This window comes from Lissotriton vulgaris, chromosome 9 (genome assembly GCF_964263255.1).
Source record: "Lissotriton vulgaris chromosome 9, aLisVul1.2, whole genome shotgun sequence".
Classification (NCBI taxonomy): domain Eukaryota; kingdom Metazoa; phylum Chordata; class Amphibia; order Caudata; family Salamandridae; genus Lissotriton; species Lissotriton vulgaris.
This window is the reverse complement of record NC_141697.1, coordinates 142,060,992-142,085,451: the sequence shown is the minus strand read 5'-3', so window position 1 is coordinate 142,085,451 and position 24,460 is coordinate 142,060,992. Positions and strand designations below refer to the sequence as shown.

General features: G+C 45.2%; 1 protein-coding gene across 1 annotated transcript in view; it reads right to left on the bottom strand.

Annotated features, from left to right (window-relative positions):
• The window catches only part of SPTBN5 (spectrin beta, non-erythrocytic 5), a 2,284,272-nt gene that overhangs the window by 1,882,877 nt on the left and 376,935 nt on the right, over positions 1-24,460 (bottom strand). The window contains exon 12 of the mRNA XM_086937224.1: positions 10,809-11,015. Coding sequence (XP_086793350.1) covers positions 10,809-11,015 — 207 coding nt within the window. The remainder of the gene's footprint in view (positions 1-10,808; positions 11,016-24,460) is intronic.

Sequence of the window (24,460 nt, the reverse complement as noted above, 5' to 3'; positions counted from 1 at the left end):
TCAAGGGGATGTCGAGGGTGACGATATTCAGCAAATTGGCGGCGGTTGCATTCATGGGGAAGTTGTGGTGGGGATATGCACCGTCCGCGGGGGAACTGGGGGCGTGCTTGTTGGAAGGTTGGGCGCGGGAGAAGGGTGCCAGAGAGTTGCCCATCATGGAGGCTATGCTCGGCACCTTGATTCGGCTTTTGCCATCCATTTGTCACAATCGGGAGGAGACCAAGCTGTTTTCCAAGCTCATGTCATGGATGTATTTGGGGCATTTCGCGTCTCGGAGCTGGTGGGGATCAGAGGGTGGGCCTGGGATCTTGTGGGAGACGTCGGACTGAGGACCCGGGAGGTGGCAATGAGGCTACGACGCTCTAAGACCGATCAACGGGGCGTGGGGAAGTGGGTGGGGATGGGTCCGGTGGAGTCGGGGGCAGTATGCCCGGCGAGTTGGTACGGGTTGTTGGCATCTGCGCAGCACGTATGAGCGGGTGAAGTCTTTTGTCGGGCCAATCATACCAGGGTGACGGCGGTTCAGTTGTTGGGGGTACTGCGGCACGCCCTACGCGCCATGGGTGAGGACCCGAGGGTGTTTGGAACACATTCCTTCCGTATTGCTGCACGACAGGGTTGGGGGAGGGAGGAACTCATGCGCTTAGGGCGTTGGAAGTCAGATTGCTATAAGACGTATATCAGGCTGAGGGGAGTGGGCTTGATGGCGTTTTTTCCTGTGGCTCACATATGTGTCTTTACAGGTGGATTGGCGGGGCCGGAGGGGGCTGTCCTGTCTACCCTCATTGTGGGTCATTCCTTTGTGAAAAGGGTGGAACTTGCAGAATGGGAAAAGGACTGGAGTTTGAATCTGGGCTTGGATCCAGGGTTGTTTGTGTGACGGTAGCAAGGACGAGGGTGTATGCGGTGGCATGAGCTGTTGCCAGCATTGAGTAAGGTGGTCAGGAGAGGGGTGTGTCCGGATGTGCTTCTTATACATATAGGCCAGAATGCTTTGGTGCAGTGCAAGGGGCTGACTTTAGTCAAGCAAATGAAGAGAGACTTGTTGAAAGTGCGGCGCCAGTGGTCAGGCTGCCATGTTCTTTGGTCAGAATTAATACCGAGGCGGATATGGAGAGGAGCGGAAAGGCCGGGGGCTATAGACAGGGCGCGCAGGAAGATCAACAGGGAGATGAGGTGTTTTTGCGAGAAGGAAGGTGTCGGTAGGATGGAACATCGGGAGCTCCACTACGGGCCAATGTATTTTTTTCGGGAGGACGGGGTACACCTATCTCGGTATGGGAAGGAGTTGTACATTGTGCAATTGAAGGAGGCACTAGATAAGGCCATAGGTGTATGTCGGTATCCTAAGAGACTAGAATCCTAAGGGGGGGTCGAAAGCCGTCGGACGACTTTCGAGTGGCGTTTTTTCTCTAAATGTGCAGGGGGGAGTTTATGAGGTTGGGGTTTGCAGTTGGGTAGATATAGGAAGTTATATAGTTAGGTAGGTAAGAAAGTTGGGAATTGCAAGTTGATGTTTATAATTGTTGCAAAGGGGATCCAATTTTAGAGGTGGGGAGCGGGGTATGTTAGGAAGTAGATATTTAGTGAGGTCTAGTTTTATTCGGCACAGGCCAAGGTTATGTATTTGTAAGGTGCACCTGTTTCCAATAAAGCGGCCTTTTACACACCAACAAGCTGGCCTGTGGTATGTGCAGCCCCTCCCCACCCTAATATGGGCCCAATAGGGCCTTAGGAGGGGCGGCCGACCAGCGGGAGGCCTGGCCCTCCCGGGGGATTTTGGTCCGGGGGGTGGTAGGGCAGCCAACACCTCAGTTGGGCTGGTTGGGCTTCGTGGGCTCTTTTTGGGCTGGTTGGGCTGGCCTTGGGCTACCTTTGGGCTGGGGGGATATTTAGCCGGACATTTTGGGAAACTGCCCACCATTTTGGTGGCAATGACCCAGCAGCCGGTTGGAGGTGTCCTAGGGGTTTAGCTGTTTTTCCCGCCCTCTCTCCCTCTGTCTGTTTTTCATGGGGGAGGTTGGAGTACCGGGTTGTAGGTTTGGTCAGGATGAGTGTTTGCTGAGGTGGTCTTTTTGGGACCAGGTGCATCGGGTTGTATATTGTATGGGGGTTTTTGTCGCTGGAGCAGGTGCTGGTGTGTTTTCTGGAGGCCTTTGGGTTGGCGTTTTTTCCCTAAATGTGCAGGGGGGAGTTTATGAGGTTGGGATTTACAGTTGGGTAGATATATAAAGTTATATAGTTAGGTAGGTAAGAAAGTTGGAAATTGCAAGCTGGTGTTTATAATTGTTGCAAAGGGGATCCAATTTTAGGGGTGGGGGAAGCGGGGTATGTTAGGAAGTTTATATTTAGTGAGGTCTAGTTTTGTTCGGCACAGGCCAAGATTATGTATTTGTAAGGTGCACCTGTTTCCAATAAAGCGGCCTTTTACACACCAACAAGCTGGTCTGTGGTATGTGCTGCCCCTCCCCACCCTATTATGGGCCCAATTTCTTTGTAGTAAGTTGCATTTTTAAAATATTATGTTTTTATGTTTTGTATGAAATAATTAAAAACTATTTTGATATTTAATATAATTTTTTTAATATTTACAATTCGTTTTAATGATGAATATCTTTATGTATATATGTTTGTGTGTATAAAAATGTTGTTACATTAATTAACAATAACATATTTGTGTGCGGCACCTGATTTTAAGATATACAAGAAAGATAAATCTCAGTTTTTATAAATATTGTAATTATCAATATTTGAAAAAAACTAGATGTAATTTATATTGTAGGAGTGCAAAGATTATACTTTGTACAATTACAATTATTGTTCTACTTCATTTTTTATCACAAATAAAAGTCTATGTAAGAGCAAGTTATAATATAATAAATATTTTTAAAGGAAATATTTACTTTAGGTTAAGAAAGTATCACTTATGAAACATTTATATTTATTTTAATATTGATATTTTGACATTCTTGTTCACTATATTTTTGTAGTAGATTTTTTGATTAAGTTGATTGATATGTTTTAAAATACCATATCTGTGTATCCTTGTTTTTGTAGTAGATATTGTTATACTCACTATATTTTTTCATTACTATTTTTGTACTCATTGTTTTTGCACTTTACATTATAGGCATGTAAAATTATTATATTTGACCATCGATATTTTACATAGACATTTTTGGAACTACAATATTATCAAGTACCATTAACATACCGCCTTTATAGTGGATGGCAGCCATGAGCCCAATAGAGACAGCATTGGCAGCTATGATGTGATTGTATCACACGTGCCTTTTTCAGGGTGCCCCAGTGGCGGATCAGAGGTCACAGAGAAAAGGTTTACGAATCCAGGGATGCATGGTGCATGTATTAAAAAGTATGTGTAATACAAGTCAAGTCAAGTCAAAACCACTTTATTCGATTAGTTAAAATCATAAAAGTATGCTAGACATTTATAAAACTATTTAAAACATGTTTAAAAGTCAATTAATACAATTTCAGTCATGATGACAATTAAAACCCATTTAAAAAAGATAATTACACAATTTCATTTACATTTGAGCCCAACAATCCATTATTTAAATTCATGATTCAAAAGTAGTTAGCTTCCAGCGTTAAAAGTCCAATCTTGATCTCCTAATTCTTACAGATGCAGCAAAAAAACTGGCGATACAGTACATAATTACGGGGGCTTCCATCATTTGCAAAAATAGCAATGCGGGCTTATACTGCGTAAATCTCAACTCTTTCAGTATTGGTTTAACAAATCGGTTCCGGGGTTCAGAATACAAAGGGCAGAAAAACAAAAAGTACGCTGTGTCCTTGGCGGAGTGGTCATCACATTTACATGGGGTTGAATCCTCAGGCCTACACCAACCTTTCTCATCCCAAAGAACCATATGGATTTGATTGAAACGGAATTTTGTCAGCAACCATCTATGAAAAAAATTTGTCACCACTGACAAGTAAGGAGCCAACTCAACTGATGTGGTTACCATTACATGTGCCCTCACTGAGGGTTTACCTATCTCATCCGCTTCACGCTCGGCAACACAGAGCCTAGTAAAATTAGTCTTCACCCACACTAGATCTGCTTTGCACAGGGATTCTGGTCTAGTAAAAATCTCAGGGCGTCCTAGCTTCACAGCCAGGGACTCTACATAGGACAGCCACTGAATATCCCTCATGTGATCTAGTTTAAGACAATCTTTTATGATCTTATGATTAAGGCTAAGGTTTGAATTTAGCCAGAGCTTAATCCATAACAGGATCGGAGCTAGTTTTATCATGTCTGTGATGTATCCTAGACCAAGCTCGAGGTGTAGGGAGTAAGTTGCTGTTGACTGAGGTAGGCCCAGCAATGACCGCAGGAATTTGTTTTCCTCCGTTTGGATGCGGTCAGGTTTTACAAAACCCCAAATTGCAGCCCCATATCTTGCAATAGAGACTGTCTTGGCTTTGTAAATAGCCAAGATCGCCTCGGTGGGTTTCCCCCCTAATCTTTTTGCAAACCCCAAAACCGCGGAGGCTGAACTCCTCACCGCATTCGCTTTGAATGTTAGCTGTGGTATCCATGTACCCCTATGGTCGAAAACTACACCCAAGTAGGTGAAAACCTTTACGCTAGAGATAACCTCGCTGCCACAAAAAAAGGTTTTATCTTTACTTCTGGAGCCACCTACTGACATTGTGTGGGATTTGCCACTGTTAATCACCAAATCTAAACTGGACATAAAAGTTCCAAAAGAATCAAGCAACTTTTGTAGGGCAATCGGGGTCCTGGCTATCAGCACCGCGTCATCGGCATAGAGGAGCACCGGTATTTTTGCACCCCCCATGCGTGGAATACCCTGAGTGACAGCTGTTAGGTTAGCCTCCAATGAATTCACGTATAACGTGAATAACATGGGGGCCAAGATACAGCCTTGGCGCACCCTCTGCTGGACCTAAAACTCGCTGTACATTTCCCCTCTGTTGTCATCCTAATGGAGGCATTCAGATCTTTATGCAGCTCCGCTAGGAAATGCACCAAGGAGCAGTCCAGGCCCATCTTCAAGAGCATAGTCCACAGCCTTGATCTATTGACTAGATCAAAGGCTGTGGATAGGTTCATGAAGCCTAGGAATATGGATCCCCTTTTTGCCCTTGTGTACTTGGATATTATGAGGTGAAGGTTGAGGCATTGGTCCTCCGTGCTCCTCCCCGCTCTGAAGCCGTATTGAACATCTGTCAGAATATTATTCTCTTTTACCCAAGATGTTATTCTAGCCAGGACAACCTTCCCTAGGATTTTAATAGAGGAGTCCAACAATGATATAGGCCTATAACATCTTGGGTCTCCCCTCTGACCTTTTTTAAACACTGGGATTATAATAGCTCTGGACCAAGATTTAGGAGATCCCACAATGGCCGAGGCATTAAAGACTTTAGGTAAAATATCAGCCCAGTATAAAGAATTTACCTTAAACATATCAGCAGGAACCCCATCAGGGCCCGGGGCCTTACGACCCGCAGTACCCTCGATTGCTTTAATAACTTCAATTGTATCAAATCTAACAGGCGCCAAGGGGAGTTCGGACACAGGGACTCTAAAAGATTCCTGCTCAATGTTACTACTGTATATTTTTTCAAAATGGCTAAGCCAGTCTTCCTCAGAGATGTTAAGTTCCAACACCGCGTTTTGGTCACGGGAAAACAATGGGGTATTAATAATTGACCAAAACTTTGTCCATGAGGGTGGCTTTGTCCATGAGGTCGGCCCAAGCTTTACTCTTTAATTCATTTTTACGTGCTTTGATTGCCCTCGTATAATTCTTTCTAAGCGGCACCACTAAGAGTTGGTCCCTCGGACGAGCATTAAGGGCCCGATGTAGGTAAATCCCATTTACCAAATTTGAAATACCGAATTTTACCGATTCGGTATTTCAAAATCGGTAAATGGGATGTAGGTCCCAACATCTGGAATCGTTACCGATTCCTTACAAATTCGGTATTTACCGATTCGGTAAATACCGAATCGGTATTTGCTATTGAATCCTATGGGCCTTTGAAGCCCATAGGATTAAAGTCAAATACCGAATCGGTATTTACCGAATCGGTAAATACCGAATTTGGCAAGGGTGCAGGGGATGTCACTTTGACACCCTCTAGCAGCCCCAAAACGGGCATGTGTGCAATGTGGCACACAGACATGCCCTAAGGGCACGTCTGTCTGTCACATGGCACATGTGTACATGCACAGATGTGCATGTACACAGGAATCTGTATTTTACCATGGATTTGTATTCCATGGTAAAATACCGATTCTGTAAGCCATTTGCTGATGGAACATTGGCCACCTACATTACATTTTTGGTAATTTCACCGAATCGTTATCATTACCGAATCGGTAAATATTACCGATTCGGTAAATTTACCGATTCGGTAATGATAACGATTCGGTAAAATTACCGAAAATGTGCCCCTACATCTCGATAGCCCTTTACCGATCGGAAACGGCCGAAAATCGGTATTTTCGGCCGATTCCGATCGGTAAAGGGCTACCTACATCGGGCCCTAAGTGCTTTTTTAAGGAGGTTATGGGCTTTACTACAATTATTATCAAACCAGCCCATTACCGGTCTATTTTTAACTCCCTGGCCTTTAGCTGTTAAATTCATGGCCACTGTCCGACAAATACCTTCAAAGGAAGTTAAAACCTCCTCGCCCTTGGAGAGGGGATTGACACAAATATTTAAATCTTCTGCAGCCGTTGATGTTAAATTTATGAAAAAATCATCAGGAACGACCTGTCCCCATCTAATCCTTCTTCTCTGATCTTTGGATTTGACTGATATTACAGCCTGTGGAGTAACAGAAGAATTTAGGAGAGAAAAACCATTACCTAACTCCATCCCCACGGGGTTGTGATCACTCAATGGCATGGATAAAGCATTATAAAAAATCACATATTTAAGAAGACCTAATGATAGAAAAATGAAATCAATTATCGATTCACAGTCCCTTCCAGTATATGTGGCAACTTGTGAACTTTTATCATAGAACTCTGCCTCATACAGATCATTACTAGTTAGTAGGTTTTCAAGAACCTGCCCCTTCTGGCTATGTTCGAAGTGCGGGGGGGAAATACTGTCAGGCCCATCTGAGTCGATTAGGTCACAATTTGAACACAAATGTACATTAAAATCACCCATCAGAATAAAATAACAATAAGTGGTTTGCTTTTCCTTATATGAAGTTAAAAAATCTGTTAGCCACATTAAATGCACGTTAGCAGGGTAGCCATATGGTGAATTATAACAGTTTACGAAAAGTATTTTGCGACCATCGATCATGGTTACCTCTATAGCAAGGAAATTATGTGTGTCACAATCAACCTTTATAATTATACCCTTTACATTCACCGAGACCAACATCAAGAGACCCCCTCTATTCCGTCCCACTGGAGAGGGCAAAGCAGGTACAAAAAATGAAGTAAAGCCATCCAACCAAAAATCGCATTCCGTGTCCCAAGTCTCCTGCATGGCGACAATGTCATATAGCTTTACAAAGTTTAACCAATTGGGGTCTCCACTCTTGGATCGTAGACCGGCAATATTCCAACTTAACAACCTGACCCTATCCCCCTTGTCAGGTGTACCCATTACCGGTTTGTAACCATCATTAGCAGAAGAAGGTACAGGAGCCATAGGGGCAGAGACCACTATAACTTCATCAACCATACCCTCTCCAGCCCCCGTCAATCGCACATCTCAAGTCCTGAGAGTGGGTCAAACCTATTATGTGTTGCGATTTGAGGTCCATATCTAAAGAAATTCTCCCTACCTAATCCCTGACTTTGACAAGTGGACCGTGGGCCAAACGGTGTTAAGGGACTCAATCCTCGGCTAGGGGTGGGGGCTCCTGTGAGGTGATTATAAAAATATCCCAAAGGGCGCACAGAGATGCTGTTGTCATCATTCGTCAACGAGGCTGCCCTTAACAAGACTGTGGCCACGTGTTGAGGATATTTAAAATTTACTATCACGCAATCTCCTCTACGGGTTTTGCGTGTGGGACCAATCCAGTTTGCCCTCCTTGTTGTGATAATTTATACTGCATATTTTGTAGGAAAACCACAGTTTGAGCTCAACCATGATACGACTTTATTTTTGAGGGAATCATGTGATTCCTCGGGTGACTCAACCGCAAACGAGTTTTGAGGCGGGACATTTGTCAATACAATTACATAGGGGGCACAAGCCGGAGGTAAATTAATAGAATTGCTTCTTCTACTTGGGGTGGCAATCGAATCTTTATCAGGCCCTGGCTTTGGGTGTACTACTGGCCTAACTGATGGAAGAGGGGGTGGAATTGAGCGGGGGATTCTGGCTCAACTCTGATAGACTGTTGCGAGGCATGAGTTTGTTTATCCACCTTGGATACCTTCTTCCCACCCATCTCTGGGTGATCTATACTAGATCAGAGAGGCGGGGGGTTAACTGTATCTATGTGAGCTAACTGTTTCGCTAGCAATCCTCCTAGTCTTTTTACCTCTGCGGTAACAGTATCCAGTTTGCACACTAGAGGTTGGAGAGACTCCGCAGGTTTTGATTCGAATTTGGCTTCTAGAGTACGAATTAACAAGCCAAACTGCTCTGGGCTCAAGGTTATGTTTGCCTCGTTCTTACCCTCCAGGATCGCAGTTGCCTCAGGGGAGGTGTGGTTATCAGGCAAATGAGTATCTACCCTTCTTTTATGAGTGTTCCTTCCCCCCTTTTACTTTGCTGCTTCCTGCAGTTTCTAACGGGTCTAGTGTTTTTATGGGCCAGTACCACCTCTTCCTCCGAATCCGAGGGAGATTTGTCAAGAACTTCTATGTCTGGAGCCCGGTGGATCAGTTCTTCTACAGCATTGACTACAGCATTGACTACCTCGGGCCCAATATCAGTGACAAAATCAGCCTCTTGGGGAACCTCCAATGGGGAAGGACCCACTATGGATAGATCCTGATCTGATAGATTACCTCTACCCAAAGAAGCCCTTCTATCACTGTTGATCTTATTTACCATTTTCACTAGAAAGTTGTCAATAGGACCCGCCCCCACAGTAGCCTTGTCCTTCTTTGGCCCCGACATGAATACAGGTATACTTTAATGGGGGCTGACCTATTCACAAACTAAGCAAAAGGGCTCAACACCCGAGGTTAATAGCACAGCAGTTGCGATTAGTCCACCAGCCCTTCCAGTCACTTTACCGTCCAGACGGTGCTCGCCGAATAAATTACACAGGGTGTATGGCCCAGCCCAGCCTCTTCCTGCCCCTGACGGCCACAGACGGCCCGCCCTTGTCCGCGGGGCGAGAGGCACTCCTTCCTCTTAAGGGGCGCTCCGATGATGTCACGTTGGTCGCGCCACACCCGCCGGGGCAGCTGGGAAGTGTAGTCCCTGCGGCGGTGGTGGCTTGCTGCGACTTCGGTGGCCGTTCCCCTCACGGCGGCGTTCAAACTACTGCGGCGGCACTCCCAGGAAGGGTCGAAGTGTAATACAATTTAAGCACAAATGCTCCACATGCAATGAGAAGTCGATTAGTATAATGGCACAGTGCATTAACAGGTGCATACACAGGGACTGGCAGGGGGACTGAGGGAGCAGTGTTGGGAAAAGGCTCTTACTCTAGTTAGGTTACACTAGATTAAAAGCTGGCTGTCCCACTATCCAGATCTGGAGTGGGTAGCAACTATTAGTGGTGATTTTAAGTTTACACTCCAGATACCAGGAAGGGGGCATAAAACTATTCATCTGTGAGTGGTCAAATGCAAACTACAAATGGAGATAAAGGAAGATAGGATGACAACATTATTGGCCTAAATTGGATGGAAAAATGCAGGGTTAAAAAATTATTAGATTGAGCTATATTGGGAAATAGTGTGCGAAGTAAAAAGATGCTCTATGATAGGAAGAGAGATTAAAGTGCCAGAATCTAAAGAGAGACAGTCTTATTATGTCTCTGCTATAAGTTAGTCTGACTAAATGAGCAGTTCAAAGACAAGTGTCTTGAAAGTAATGCAGCAAATATTGAACCAGTAATGCAAAGGCAAGTAAAGTAAGTGAGCACATATGAGATATGATCAGGTTTGTGAATTTGTGAGGGGCCAAAGAAGACGGAGCAAGACTAATTAGGACAGTATTTCCATTACTCAGATATGAAATATGTGTGGCTTGGAGAATGGAACCACAGTCAGAGGTAGAAATCGCCACACAATTAGACCTCAATCCCTATTTAATGGCTGCACTGTTTTCTTATAGCTGATTCGAAAGGCTGTTAGAAAAAAGCCAGGTATAGTCTAGGGCTGAAAAGGTCACAAAATGTTTACACCAGCTATGAGAACAACTCTACTTGTCCAATAAAAAGCAAAGTACAAGAAACTCACTTACAACCTCTGAAACATAAAAAGGGTATTAATACAAATCTGGCAAAAAAAGTACATTGGTAATTTTATTCACAGTGGTTAGTGTGCTTAGCATTCAAATCTAATGTAAAAAGCACTGGCGAAGCTTATGGGTCTCTGCAGAAAAAGGCTGAAATATTTGCTTTGCTAATGATTGTTTACGTTTTCATTAGTTAATGCTAAAATGGCCACCACTGCATATGATTCACGTATCATGATGCATGCCAGTGCATCTAGATGAATCAGCTGCCATCTTTGAATGAATTTTCCATTAAAGAAAAGCAATTGTAAAATGGCCACCAATGCGTAAGCCTGCAATATGGCATATGCAACCTGACGCACGTGAGAGCATGGTATTGTTCCATGATGGGCTACATACCATGAGAGGTGCCTTCTGAGCAGCACTATTTGCCATCTCTCCCAAGCGCCTGACTTCAGGATAGTAGGCCACAATCTCCTTTTCCAGGCGCAAGTGGCGCTGTAGTAGTGCCTCCGCACTAGACTCATCCTTGCCATAGTCTTCGCTGGTCAGGACAGGCTGCCATTCTCTTAGTTGGGAATCAGCTTCATTTGACTCTGTGAAATACTGTGAAAAGAAAACAACAAGAGGAGCACTGTGTCAGCAAATTACCACAAATGCTTTATCATAGGAATGTTTAACGCAGGATTGATGTTTACATTACCCTAGCCTTAGCCGATCATTTCATGGTGGTAAGACAATAGGAGGAAGATCTACTGTTGTAATTTCCAAAACCCCAATAGTATAGCATAGAAAGCTCCACCTGCTGATTCTTCTCTGCATTTCCCATTTAGTCCACAAAGTAGAGGATTTAGTGTTACCACCCAACTCTAAATCCAGAAGAGATAGTGAAAGCTCCACAATGCCTAAAGTATCAAAGGAAGTAAGAAACCTCTAAATTACCATGGACTCCAAGCTATCAATGAATACCCAAGTGGACAAACTAGCAAGAACACGCTATGTTACAATAAAAACTCTGCAACACATCTTCCCTCACCTGGAATTTCCACACAAGGTCCAGGCTACCATTTCTCTAGTTCTGTCCAAACTCGATTATGCTAATAACCGATAACCATGGATCACCTTTAACAACTGTGAAAAAACTACAAAGGATTCAGAACTCTGCTGCCAGAGTACTCTTAAATATAAAGCCACGAGCCCACATCTCCCCTGCCTTGAAAGCCCAATACTGGTTAACGGTTGCCAGAAGATCTGCATTCAAGCTGCTTTGTATCACCCACAAAGCGATACATTGAACAGGACTGCTCTTCATCGGGAATAAAATCACCACAACATTCAACAAAGGAATGAACCTCCGCTCTAGAGTGACACCCCGCCTAAAAATCCCACCATACAAGAAAACAAGCATTGGCATAGCCAATAGGTCTCGCCTTTGGGACCTTATGTGTTTAGCCAGAACATTTGGCTATGTTGTAGAGCATTGTGGCTGCTGTGACTTGTGTTGAAAAGTTATAATAAAAGTGTTAGGCTTTTTTGTTACCTTTATACAAACAAAGACAACATTAAATTCAACTGAAAAACCTGATTAAAAAAAGATTTTAACATCAAAATGCCTTCAAGTTTTTTTGTATTGCGCTGCTGGCAACTTCTTTCTGCCTGTTCTCATGCTTGTTTGTTATAATGTTTTTGGTTATAGGGGAGCGGGACATAAATAACAGGGGAGTGGAGGTTGGAAAACCGTAATTTAATTAGAACACGAGCAGCGGACAGACACTAGGGGAGAATCAACAGATGCCAGATTCCGAGGGCAGACTGACGTGATGCTTAGGTGGTGCGCTGATGCAAAATGGTAGTGGTAAATGATGTTTGGTGCTCAGATGGTGACAGTATATGGTGTTGATTGGAGGTACGTTGTTGATTGTGGAGTTGAAATATGTTGTTTGGTGTGTAATTATGCGGTGTGTATTGGAAATGTGTGGAGTTGAATTGTGTGGCCTGGAACTGTGGTGTTGAGTGAAATTATGCTTAGTGAAATTATGTCATGGTGTGGAGTGTAAGCATGGGCGGAAAATCCGTTACGCTAGCGGATTTTGCGGATTTTTGGTAAATTTGCGATCCGTGAACGCTCGCGAATTTACCGAAAATCCGCAAATTCGCACGCAGCGGATTTTTTTTTCTTGGTGATACAATTTTGCGGCGTGCGGTGTAAGTTTGCATTTGCGAACATGTAGGTGCGGCGGGCAGCAACAATCTTGCACTCGCGAAATTACAAAATTTGTAATTCTGCACAAGAAATCCACTAGCAAGCAGCATAGACCTTCTGAAAATGATGCTTTTTATCAGAATAACTCCTCAGGTTGACATTTGCCTGCCCTTTTTTGGATTTGAGGCCTTTTGACTTTCTTTGGGTCACTTTTGGATTAGAAATAAACTTTCACAAGTAAGTTTATTTGGGGCATTACATTTGCTGTTCTGCAGAAAAACGAGTTTTGCTAAACTGAAAGCACTCAGCAGCAGGTGCAAAAGTTCAAATTCATCATTAGTAACCATTCCCTGTAGTGCTTCCTGACTGGGGCCCCTCCAGAGTTCAGTTGCTAGTTGCAACAATTGTATGACCCTGCTTTGACCCTCACAGCCGGATCATGGAATAGCTACAAGTAGGCCACAAAGGTCCTGGAAAAAAAATTTGCACTGCAACAGAAAGCAAATTACAGATAAGGAAGCAGGTGCCAGACTGAAATTTTAAAACAGTGACACATTAATAAATCAACCCCAAATTAATTTATGTCAGTTGAAGCAGGGCAGGTGTGCTTGCTTTTTCCCCCCATAATCTACAGTGATGATGATGAACCAGAGGGTGGCATTGATGTACCAGAGGGTGGCATGGGTGAAACAGAGGATGGCAGTGTTGAAACAGAGGGTTCTGGGAACCTGTGATGATGAACCAGACGTAGAAACAACATAGTCGCGACCGTTGCGAGCCGACAAGTAAGTTCGCAATCGCGAACTGGTACAAAATCCTCACGAACTGGCAGAAATCCTTGCAAACACTATAAAAACAAAAAAATCCGCAAATTTGCGCGAATTCGCGAATTTTGCGGATTGCGAGTTCGCAAATACGCAAATTCACGAACGCCAGATTCGCAAAATTCGCCCATGCTTAGTGGAGTGCATTTATGTTGATTGGTGGTATGTGGTATAAAGTGCATTTATGTGCATTGTATTTATGTTGCATTGAGTAGAGTGCAATTATGTGGCATGTAAATATGTAGCACTGAGTGGTATTATGTGGAGTGTATTTATGCTGCATTGAGTAGAGTAATTATGTGGTGTGTAATTATGTGGCACTGAGAGGTATTTAGAGTGTATGTTGCATTGAGTGCAGTGTAATTATGTAGCATAAAATTATGTGGCACTGTGTGGTATTATGTGGAGTATAGTTATGTTGCATTGAGTAGAGAGTAATTATGTGGCTGTTAGTTACTGAGAGCTGATTGCCTTTACCAAACTAGACACACATCTGCATTATACTATCTGTTGGCAAACAAGCGCATCAAATACGGCACAGCTCAGTTATGGTGCGACAGCCTTTTACCCCAACCCACCCCACCACATGTATGGGCTTACACTTAATACCAATGCAAACACTGCATGTGCCAGACTGTCAGACTATGGTCACATTAATTACGCATCTTTGTTACAACAGCACAAGTTTAAGACATATATTCTTATTCACACCAATATACACTTTTTAATTTTAAATGACAGCTGTACATATAGAATAATGTGGCATTTTTGTAGCTGCTTGAGCCAGCCGCGATGGCCCGGTGCCTGAAAATAGTAGTAAAATGCATTGACAAAGACTACATACATGGTTTAAGTCATGCTGTTTCTTTCCGGGCCTTCATTCAGAAACCAGGGTATTCATTGAGAAGGGACTATGTCTGTGAACTCTTTAGGCTTTCTGAGCATAGGCCCAGTTGTTTTGCTATGTGCAGTGAGATTTACTCATTAATCCACATTTCTTTGTACAGTGTAAAGCTAAAAGTAAACCCTGTGACCATGTTAGAGCACGGCTGCACGTGACTGGGGCTGCTAACAGTGTGCGTGGTTGTAGAAATGTCTAAGTAAATCACGTCATATACGAACACCAGTGCTGGAAATAAAAAACGAGACCTGTTGGCTATGCCAATCCTTGTCTTTTTTTACTCTCAGTTTTTTTGACAGGTTTTGGGATTTTGATCACAAAAGATGCAAAGATTGCCATGAAATCATAGCGGCCATGTAGCAATCTGATAATGTGCATTACAATGTTTTTTGGCAGCGCGCTTTGAAGACACTTCGCTGACCAATGGGTAGCCAGTGTAGTTGCTCAGGTGGTTGTCAATTGGTGTGCTTCTTTGAAGTCCTAAGCTGGTTCATGCAGCACCTTTCTGTTCTACCTGCACTGCAAGGTCGGTGTGCAGGTTAATCAGAATATAATTCAATAGTGCAGCTTTGAATATTATAAGGGCTGGGACCAAATTTTTCCTGGACTGTGCTGGAAGGAACGAGAGGATCTCCTGGATGACTGCTAAAAGCTGAAAGTAAGAAGTTGTAAGAGACTGGATGTGTGTTTCGTAGGTTTCTGGCATGTTCTGCAGGGGATGGTAGAGAACGTAAAGAGGGAGACCAACAATCTGTTATCCATATGCTGTGGACCATTTTGTCTCCATTAAGTACCAGAGAGTTAGTTCTCATCCAGTTGGCGATTACCCCAAGGCAAAACGAAAACTAATGAGATGCAGCTTTAGTGTTTCAGTCCAGTTTTAGGATGAAATGGACAAATAAGTAATTGCCCGCTGGTTACGTACACATCATTTCAAACCCACCTGAACATCTGACCTTGTTTCAAGGTGTTGGAGGGAGAGTGCTTAACAGAAGCTATATATAGCAAATGGAATATGTGCAAACACTCCTACTTTCTAATATCTATATACCTTATCCAGAGATGTAATGGGGAGAAGACATCGCCACTACAAAATGACCAACCACCTTTCAATACTCCTTTAACACAATCATCTAACTGCAACAATACTTGCAGTGGAGCATGGATGCTCATGCTGCAGTATGGCTGTCCATGCTGCAGAACACAATTTAGAAATCGATCTGAGTTAAAAAGAAAACACACGCACACAAAATGAGATTTAGCAAGGGCAAGTGTTCTTTTGTTTGGCCACTGGGCCATGAAAAGCTTAGAGAAGGGATTATTGACACTTGTAGATGATACACTATCCTAACAAACCTTAGTCTTCAACTATTTAACCACATATATGCAGAGTATGCTCCTGTGCTCTTAACATACATGCAGACATACTATCGCGTACTATGTCATGGATGAAAGACAACATAATGAGAGAGGCGAGTGGATAAGTGGGCTGAACTATGAAGTAACTCACATACTGGTATAAGGAGATGTGTGGTCGTCCATAGCTAGAAAATGTTTGAGGCATATGTCCCTAGGTGCATTTAACTAATTGTAACGTCATGGAGCTACAGTGCACTATTGCCTCCTTTGACATACAGCAGAAAAGGCTTGCAGGAAGATGGGTGGGATACACTAAGGAGAGCCTCCTCTAGGTTCTTCACATGAAGTTAAAGACATATCCTTGACCTACTGGTGCAATAGAGGGAAAATAATGAGCATAAGGAAATGAAAACTGCAACAGACAATACACCAACTGTCAGCAGCAAAAAGTCAGCATTCCCCATCTAGCAGCTTCCTATATTCGCTTTCAAAACTAGGATATTTTCTTCTTTGAAAGATTTGAGTTAGTGCATGTTCCAGAATACTTTCGTATGCAAAGTTAAGTCCTTTAGCAGAACTAAAAAAATAACAATTCATGCAAGCATAGCACAATGGTCAGCGCTTCTAACTGCTGGAAGCCTCTCACAAGCCTACAAGTATCAGCTCGATGTTCCTCAGATTTTTGTTGGTAATTTTACTTAAACCCACATATGTATCAGGAAAGCGCACTTTCGGCATCTTGGAGCTAAAATAACAGATGTTTATTGTTACCCAAGTCAATCTATCGACTTCAGAAGGATGAAAGGCTGAGTGGGCCCTTTGGGATTTGAACCTGTGACCATGAACTCAAACATGCATCCCTGGAGGGGATGCATCAATAATCCTCTTAGCCACCGAGCCTGACGACCAAACCCACAGTTCAGAAGTTGATATGGTGGCACACAGCAGAGTTGGAGGAATGCGGTCTCAGACCTGTCCTTGACGCACTTGCTTCAAAGCTGCTTCTGCTAAAGACGAGAGGAAACCTTTAGAGAGCTATATCACCAAGACAAGACCAATGTTGGAAGCCTGTTGGAATCCCCTACTTTCAACCCTTCCTCCAGCATGTTTGAACGCTTTGGATCGAGCTGCTCTTGGCTCAGTTAGTTGCACAGAGCAACGGAAATATCTAAGAAGAATGGTGACTCTGCCTGCTAGATCCTTACTCTCGCCTACTAAGTTTTATCAGAAATTATAGATGGTTGTCTTTTGCATCACAGAACCAGCTTCTAAGTGCTTTCACGGCCAAAAAAATCTAAGGACAAGTGATGTCAACAAGCAACAGGCTGGTCTGGCGCCACAGACTGTTCTTCCACTATATCTATTACCTATCAACGGACACCTCATGAACTAAAGCTGCTTTATAGTGTTGCTCGGATCCAGCTTGCCTACTTCTCACCCTGAGGCGGAAAAAAAAGTAACTGATATATAAATATGATATAGGGTAACACTGACAAGAACGGCTTACTCTGGCGAAGTCTTGAGTGTCTAGGCGTACGCAGCTAATCCAGCGTTAGTGGGTATGAGGTAACTAGGAGTACCAACTCGCTCACAAGGCCATCTCAGCATACCCCTATGAGAACACTGTGCATGTCTCCACGAAGTACACCCTCGAATTCACAATATGCTTTGTAATAATCGCCCTCATAAATCCGAGTTACTGTGTATTGCTAATGCAAAGCATTTCTGTTGCAAAAATAATAGATAAAAAAACACAAGCGAACATGGAGTTTGCGCCCACTATGTGCATAAAAAGGAAAGGCTAATCTACCTTAACCTAACAGAACCGATGTGTTGATTGTAGCGTTTGTGCTGGGCTAGCGCTATGGGAGCGGCCGCGTTACGCTAATTAAGACAGGATCCAGGTTTGCTGTCTACACGTGGCTCCGCACTGACTGCCGTAGACACACATCTTTATTTATATCATCCCGCGTCTGACGTCACGCGTCAGCGCGGGGACGCTCCGTCTGCGCGGGTCAGCTAGACTGTTGCCCTCGCGCCCCGGAGCACTACATTCCTTCTAACCTTTATCAAAAACAGAACATTTTCAAGATTGCAGTAAATTATAAAACGATGGATCTGTTACCAGTCTGTTAGTGTTCATTCAAGGCATCAGTCCACCAGGTAGTCAGCCAGCTGGGAGGAGGGGGCTGGATTCTGCTGCAGTCCATATCGATACTGGCCTCCCCTGGGTACCGTCGCCCTCGGTGTCCCCGTGTTTCAGGGGTGGCTAGAAACTGAGAGGTGTCTTGGTCCCTCAGGCCTTCTTCCTCTGTGATGTATGGATCAGTCTCTGGATCCTCTTCCGACTGTGGACTCGGGCTGGGCAGTGTTGCTCCTGGTGAATTGCTCTGGTGTGCTTTCTTGAAGAATGATATGTCTCTGGTAACTGTTTCGGCTACTCTCTGGGCTGTCACCATGGTGCCGTTCCGGCGAGTGACTGTCCTCGGTTGATGTTCGAACGAGAGTCGGATTTGCTTCCAGGGTAACGGTCCTTGACATAGACCTGGTCACTCAGTTGAATCGTGGATTCGCGGGCTCCTCGTCGTTTGCTGGCTTGTTCATTGGAGTGAGTTCTGTTTGCCAAAGCCTTTTCTTTGCTGGCTCGTTCGGGAACCCACGTGGGGTGGTTCAGGAGAGTGTCCTTCACTATCCGGTCCATGGTCGACGCACTAGGTGCTGCCTCTGTTGTGACGTGTGGGGTCATGCGATATTCTCTCAGGAAGCTGTAAATGGCCTTTTCTAGAGGGGAGCCATCTGCGAGGGCTATGCGAATGGTCTTGTTGAGCGTGTGCATGAACCTCTCGACTTCTCCATTGGCCTGGGGTTATTTTGCGGTGATGGATTCCTCAGCTCTTTAGGTACTCAGCAAATTCCTGACCTTGGAAGGGCGGTCTGTTGTCAGTCTTGACCACTCCAAAGATGCCATGAGTGGCAAAGGTCTTCTCGAATTTGGCGATGACTTCCGTGGCCGTTTGGCTCCCTACTATCTCTATCTCCGGATACTTGGTGAAGTCATCAATTATCACGAGCGCGTATCGCCCATCCGGGAGGTGTCCAAAATCTGCACTTACACACTCCCACGGCCTCTGAGGATTGTCTTCAGTAACGACTGGATGAGGGCGGTCTGGCGGCCCCACTGCCTGACACCAGTTGCATGCTCTGACGGTTTCTTCTACCATCGGGTCCATTCCAGGGAACCACACCTTGGCTCTCAGTCGGCTCTTGGTTTTCACCATGCCTTGGTGTCCTCGATGTGCTAGTTCCACCGCTTGATGGGTTAGGCTGGCCGGCAGGACAAGGCGGGGTCCCCGCAGAAGGCATCCTTGGCTGTCGAGGGACAGTTCTTCTTTGACTCTCAAGATGGATTCCAGGGTTGCTTTCGCCTGTGCTGTCCTCTTGCTCAGGGAGTCCTGGATAGGGCGCCAGTTTCCTGACTGGATTGCATCGGCGGCCAGTTGTAGGCATTCGTCATTCTGTGAGGCTTCAAATATGGACTCCAGGCTCATGGGCAGTGGTCGGGACCTTTCTGTCACCAACCGGACATACTCCTCTGTGTCTTCCGCTTCTTCCCTCTCCTTCAGGGTGGCTTCTCGGGGATGTCTCAATATGTAGTCTGCGGGGTTTGATGACCCTGGCTTGTACTCCACCCTGTAGTCGTACCCTTGTAGCTGAAGTATCCACTTCTCGATTCTCGGAGGTGGTTTTGATACTGTGCCTTGGAACAGGGGTAAGAGAGGCTTGTGGTCCGTGGTCACCGTGAAGGAGTGGCCATACACGTAGACGTGAAAGTGTCAGAAGGCCCAATGGATGGCTATGGCCTCCCTCTCAATCTGCGAGTACCTCTGCTCCGTGTCCGTCAATGAGCGGCTGGCGTAGGCGATGGGTGCCCACTCCCCGTTGCTTTGGAGCTGCGTTAGCACTGCCCCTAGACTGAAGGGACTGGCGTCTACAGCCACATCGGTGGGCTTGGAGGGATCAAAGTATGAGAGGGTGGTCTCCGCCGACAACATTGCCTTTGTGTCACGGAAAGCTTTTTCTTATTCTGGGCCCCATTGCCACGTGGTGGCTGATTTGGTCAGTTCTCGAAGTGGTTTGGTGAGGTTGGAGAGATCAGGGATGAAACGCCCACAGAAGTTCACCATTCCCAGGAAACTCCTTGCTTCTGAGACGTTCGTTGGGGCCGGGGCCTCTTGGACATCCTTTACCTTGTCCGGGTCCGGCGCTACTCCGTGGTCCGAGAAGGTATACCCAAAAAAGCCGATCTTCTGCTGTAGGAACTGGCATTTTTCTCGGTGTGGGGTTAGACCTGACTCTTTGATTTGTTGTAGAACTCCTCGTAGTCTTTGGTGGTGTTCTTCAATGGATGTCGCATAGATGAGCAGGTCATCGCTTACGTTTAGAACCCCCGGGAGTCCACTGAGGACCTCGCGAATGGTGTTCTGGAACACTTCGGCCGCACTCGAGATCCCGAAGTTGAGGCGCCGATGCCGCCTTAGGCCTACATGAGTGGAAAAAGTGGTTATGTACCTTGAATCCGGGTGGAGCAGTAGCTGGTGATAGCCTGATCGAAGATCTACCTTGGAGAGCCACTTCGCCCCGTTGAGTTCCCCTAGGATATCGTCTATCGTGGGGGTTAGGTTCTGTTCTCTCTTCACCGCTGCGTTTGGGAGGCGCATGTCCACACAGATGCAAACTTGTCCTGGTTGCTTGGGTTTTCGGGCTACTACGATCGGGGATACCCACAGGGTGGGTCCCCTGACCTTTTCTATGATCCCTTGTTTTTCTAGCGTTTCGAGTTCCTCTTCCACTTTCTTCCGTAGGTGGAACGCAATGCGCCGATGCCTGAGTGCGACCAGTTGGACTGAGGGGTCGATGTGTAGAGACACTTCCTTCCCTTTTAGGCATCTGATGCCTTTGAACACATCCTCAAACTACTCTTCCATGATAGTGTCTAGTTCTTTTTCTAGTCCTGCCAGAGCATAAGATATGAGTTTCAAGTCTTCTGCTGACTGTCCGCTTAGCAGCATGCCACTGCCTTCCTTCGTGACATACATCGTTGTGGGCACCGTGGCCTCTTGGTGTTGCAGTTCTGTTTTAAAGCACCCGATCAGAGGGATAGGCGTTTTCTGTCCATAAGCGAATACTAGGATCTTCACCTCTCGTAGTGGGGGCTTAGCCTGCAGTTGGTTGTACACGTTCGCCGCCATCTGTTCAATAGACCCTCCTGTGTCAATGGTGGCTCTCACCTCTTGCTGGTGAATCTTGATGCGGCATTTTGGAAGGCGGCGTTTCTTCCTTTTAGGCTGGTCGATGGCATATACGTAGTGCACTGGATAGTCTTCTGCGTCATCATCCATGTCTTCACTGTCTCCTCCTTCTCTCACCACATGTGCGGCCTCCTTCTTGGCTCTCGTGGACCTGCATACCGCCGCAAAGTGGTTCATCCTCCCGCATGCGCTACATTTCTTTCCTCTTGCGGGGCAGTTTTGCATGCGGTGTAGCTGGCCTTCGCAATACCCACACTCCTTCTTTTTGTCAGGTTGCTTTCTTCAGCTCGTTTGTCTCCCCTTTTGTCTTACCACAATCACCTTTTCTGCCGTGTGGACTTGTTCAAGTTTGACAGGCCGGTGTAGGGCCAATTCCATGTGGGATGCCCTCGCTTGAGACAGTTCCTTAGACTGACCAAGTTTGAGTATGTCTGCGAGGGGTTTGTCGTCTTCTTGGAGTATGGCGACTCGGAGTTTGGAAGAAAAACCGTCTTGGATGATCTGTCCTCGGATCTCCTCCTGTTCATCCCGGAATCTGCACGAGCTTGCTCGTTCCTTTAATCTGCCATGGAAAGCGTCCAGCGACTCGTCGGCCTCCTGTTTCGCTTGGCGGAAGATGAACCGCTCGTAATCCTTGCTCGCCATAGTTTCAAAGTAGGCGGTCAGTGCTGCGAGGAGTGTTTGGTATGTCTTCGGTGTGGCCTCCGTCAACGTTTTGTAGATGCGATGTATGTCTTTGCCGCCGAGGTGCAGGAGTAGGGCTCTGCGTTTTTCTCTAGAAATCCCCGCTCCTTCAAAGTAGTGAAGAACCGGGTTTTAGAACCCAGCGGCGTCAGGGAAACCGCCCGATGCCTTCGAGTTCCCCTGCCTTGGCAAACAGAGACAGGGGACACTTCTTGATGATGTCAAAGACCAAAGTTTATTGGCTGCAACCAGGAACAGAGGTCTACGAAGCACACACGGGTGGTTCGCTAGAGACTGCACAAATTCAATGAGCGGAGCATAGTCTTTTATGCCAAAAATCAAGCCTCAGGCAACATTCCAAATTAGCATTGGGTTCATACAAGCTGACCAATAGAAATGTGACATTTTGAAAGTAACGTATGACGACAATCCCACTTTCCGTTGTCCATCCCACCAGAAATAACCAAGCACATTCCAATATTCTTGTTCAATCAGGCCGGACAAACCCATCATAAAACCCTCAACCCAAATCAGTGATTATGTCGTAAAGGAAGGAGCAGAAACAGATTGGAAGTGAGATAGAAAGGTGGGAGCAGTGTACCATAAACTTCGGCACGTCCTACTCTTTGATCTTTATCTAACCAGCTGTTAAACAAGGAACTGGCTCAGCGAGGTCAGCCTCGGGCAAGGGAGTCAGTTCGGACAGGTCACTCAGAAGTCAGCTAAGGTGTACGTGTCCCAAAGACTCGTTCGGCCGTAGTCATCGGCCTATGTGAGGGCAACCACACAAAATGGCTGCCGTACACAAAATGGAACCCGAAGGTTCAGACGAAATCCTTGAATACGTAGTGTTCTCATTGATCGATTAATGCGAAAACACTCGTACATACTACACTCGTGATTTGCGGTCTGCTGACACCAAGATCGTCTATTTCCGACGATCTTTGTTGAACGGGTTTGGAACCACCGAACCTCACCCACAAACTACAGAACTACAGACCCTCCTTTTGCCCTTACATAGGCAACAGACCCAAACCCATGTCAATCTGAATCTGGATCTATATTCATCAGATCATCGATATGTTGCTGTAGCATCATCCTATTACTTAGTACCTCTCTCTGGACAGGTCTCCTTGCACACGAAGAAGCACATAGGCCACAAATAGCAGGAGCACACTGTACACAGAGACAGAACAGGAAAAGGATAGCTATGACCATCCCAATGACCATCAAAATCTTTCAACCCCAAGTGGATATCAATCCCCATAACCATCCCATCAATGACCAATCTCCTTTGTCCAAATGGACAGAATCGGAGATCTTATGTAGCTTGGAAATGGCCTGGAAGACTGACGGAGCGTTGTCTGGAATGAAAACGCAGCAGCTCGATTGAATCAGTTTACATACTCCACCTCGATCTGCTAGTATGACATCAAGGGCAACTCTATTTTGAAGTGTCATAAGTCTATCCGACTGGAGCTCAGCAGTCAAATTACTAAGGGCACCAGCAGTTTCGACTATGGTGGACTCAACCACTCTCGTCAACTGGCGAATATTCCTGCTGTTGGCCATCGGTCCCCAGAACGGCAGAAAACCCTTAAAGAAATCTCCCAACTCTTGCCCTGCAGTGTCTTCTTGACTAAAGACACCTCTAGCAACTCTCGTCTTATGGTAATCTGCTGCAGCTGTAAAAGTGGGAGGCAACAGGAAAGAAACAAAACATGTGCCCGAAAAATCAGGGGGCAACCATGTATACGCTTTGTCATAGCAAACAAAGTAGGTACCCTTAGCGGCTAAAAATGCTGGGGAAGACTGGGACGTAAATACGTAAGTATCAGTACAAACGCTTTTCCCTAGGTGAGCTCTCGGATTCTTGCCATTACCCTGCAGACAATAGCGACCCTGATGGGGCACTATCCAAATCGGTGGAGAACTTTTCGCTCGCTGGTTAACACTCAGACTAACTCCATACCCAGTAATATCCCAACCACTATATGGTTGCTTCTCATCTATCGGAATAGTTTCAGCGGCATTAGTCCCTTTAACCATGTCGACTATGCCTCTAGCAACAGCACTATTCTTCGGATTGTCCTTCGGTGAACGTTGGGGATAGACACTATGGGCATAAATAAACATCATTCTGTAAGCCCAAATCGAACCATTTAAACTAAAAGGCAAAACTAAGTACAGAATACCCTTATAAGTCGTATGGGGCATTAAACCACAGATCCAACAGTTTGTCGTGTTCATCACTAACTGGTGTTGGTGCAAAAGTTGAATAAAGGAATTATTGGCAAATTCCAGTCGTCTAACTACCTCATGTTCAGGCAAAGGATGAAAAGAATGAGAAGAAATAGTAGGTGGAGGTGTAGGTTGCACAGTGGGAACAAACGTCACTTTAAAAGAGAATGACACATAACCAATTATAAATATCAGTAAACTCAATAGCAAAAATAAACACAGTATTAAAAAACTTTTCTTTGATATCTTCTTTTTAAAAACCATTGTCCTTGCAGGTCTCTCCAACTCGAAGAAATCCATCCTAACTAAATGTTATGTTATGTTATGTTATGTTACATACATTTGTAATGCGCACTGCTGCCCAAGCTAAGGGGCGTCCTGGCGCATGGCAGGTAAAAATGCAACACCACAGGAAACATAACAGAAAGGAGGAAAGTGATTTATTAAAACAAAAAAGTTTTTAAGACTTTGCGAAAGACTAAAAGATCGTCTAACAGCCGCATCTCTACAGGAAGGGAGTTCCAGAGCTC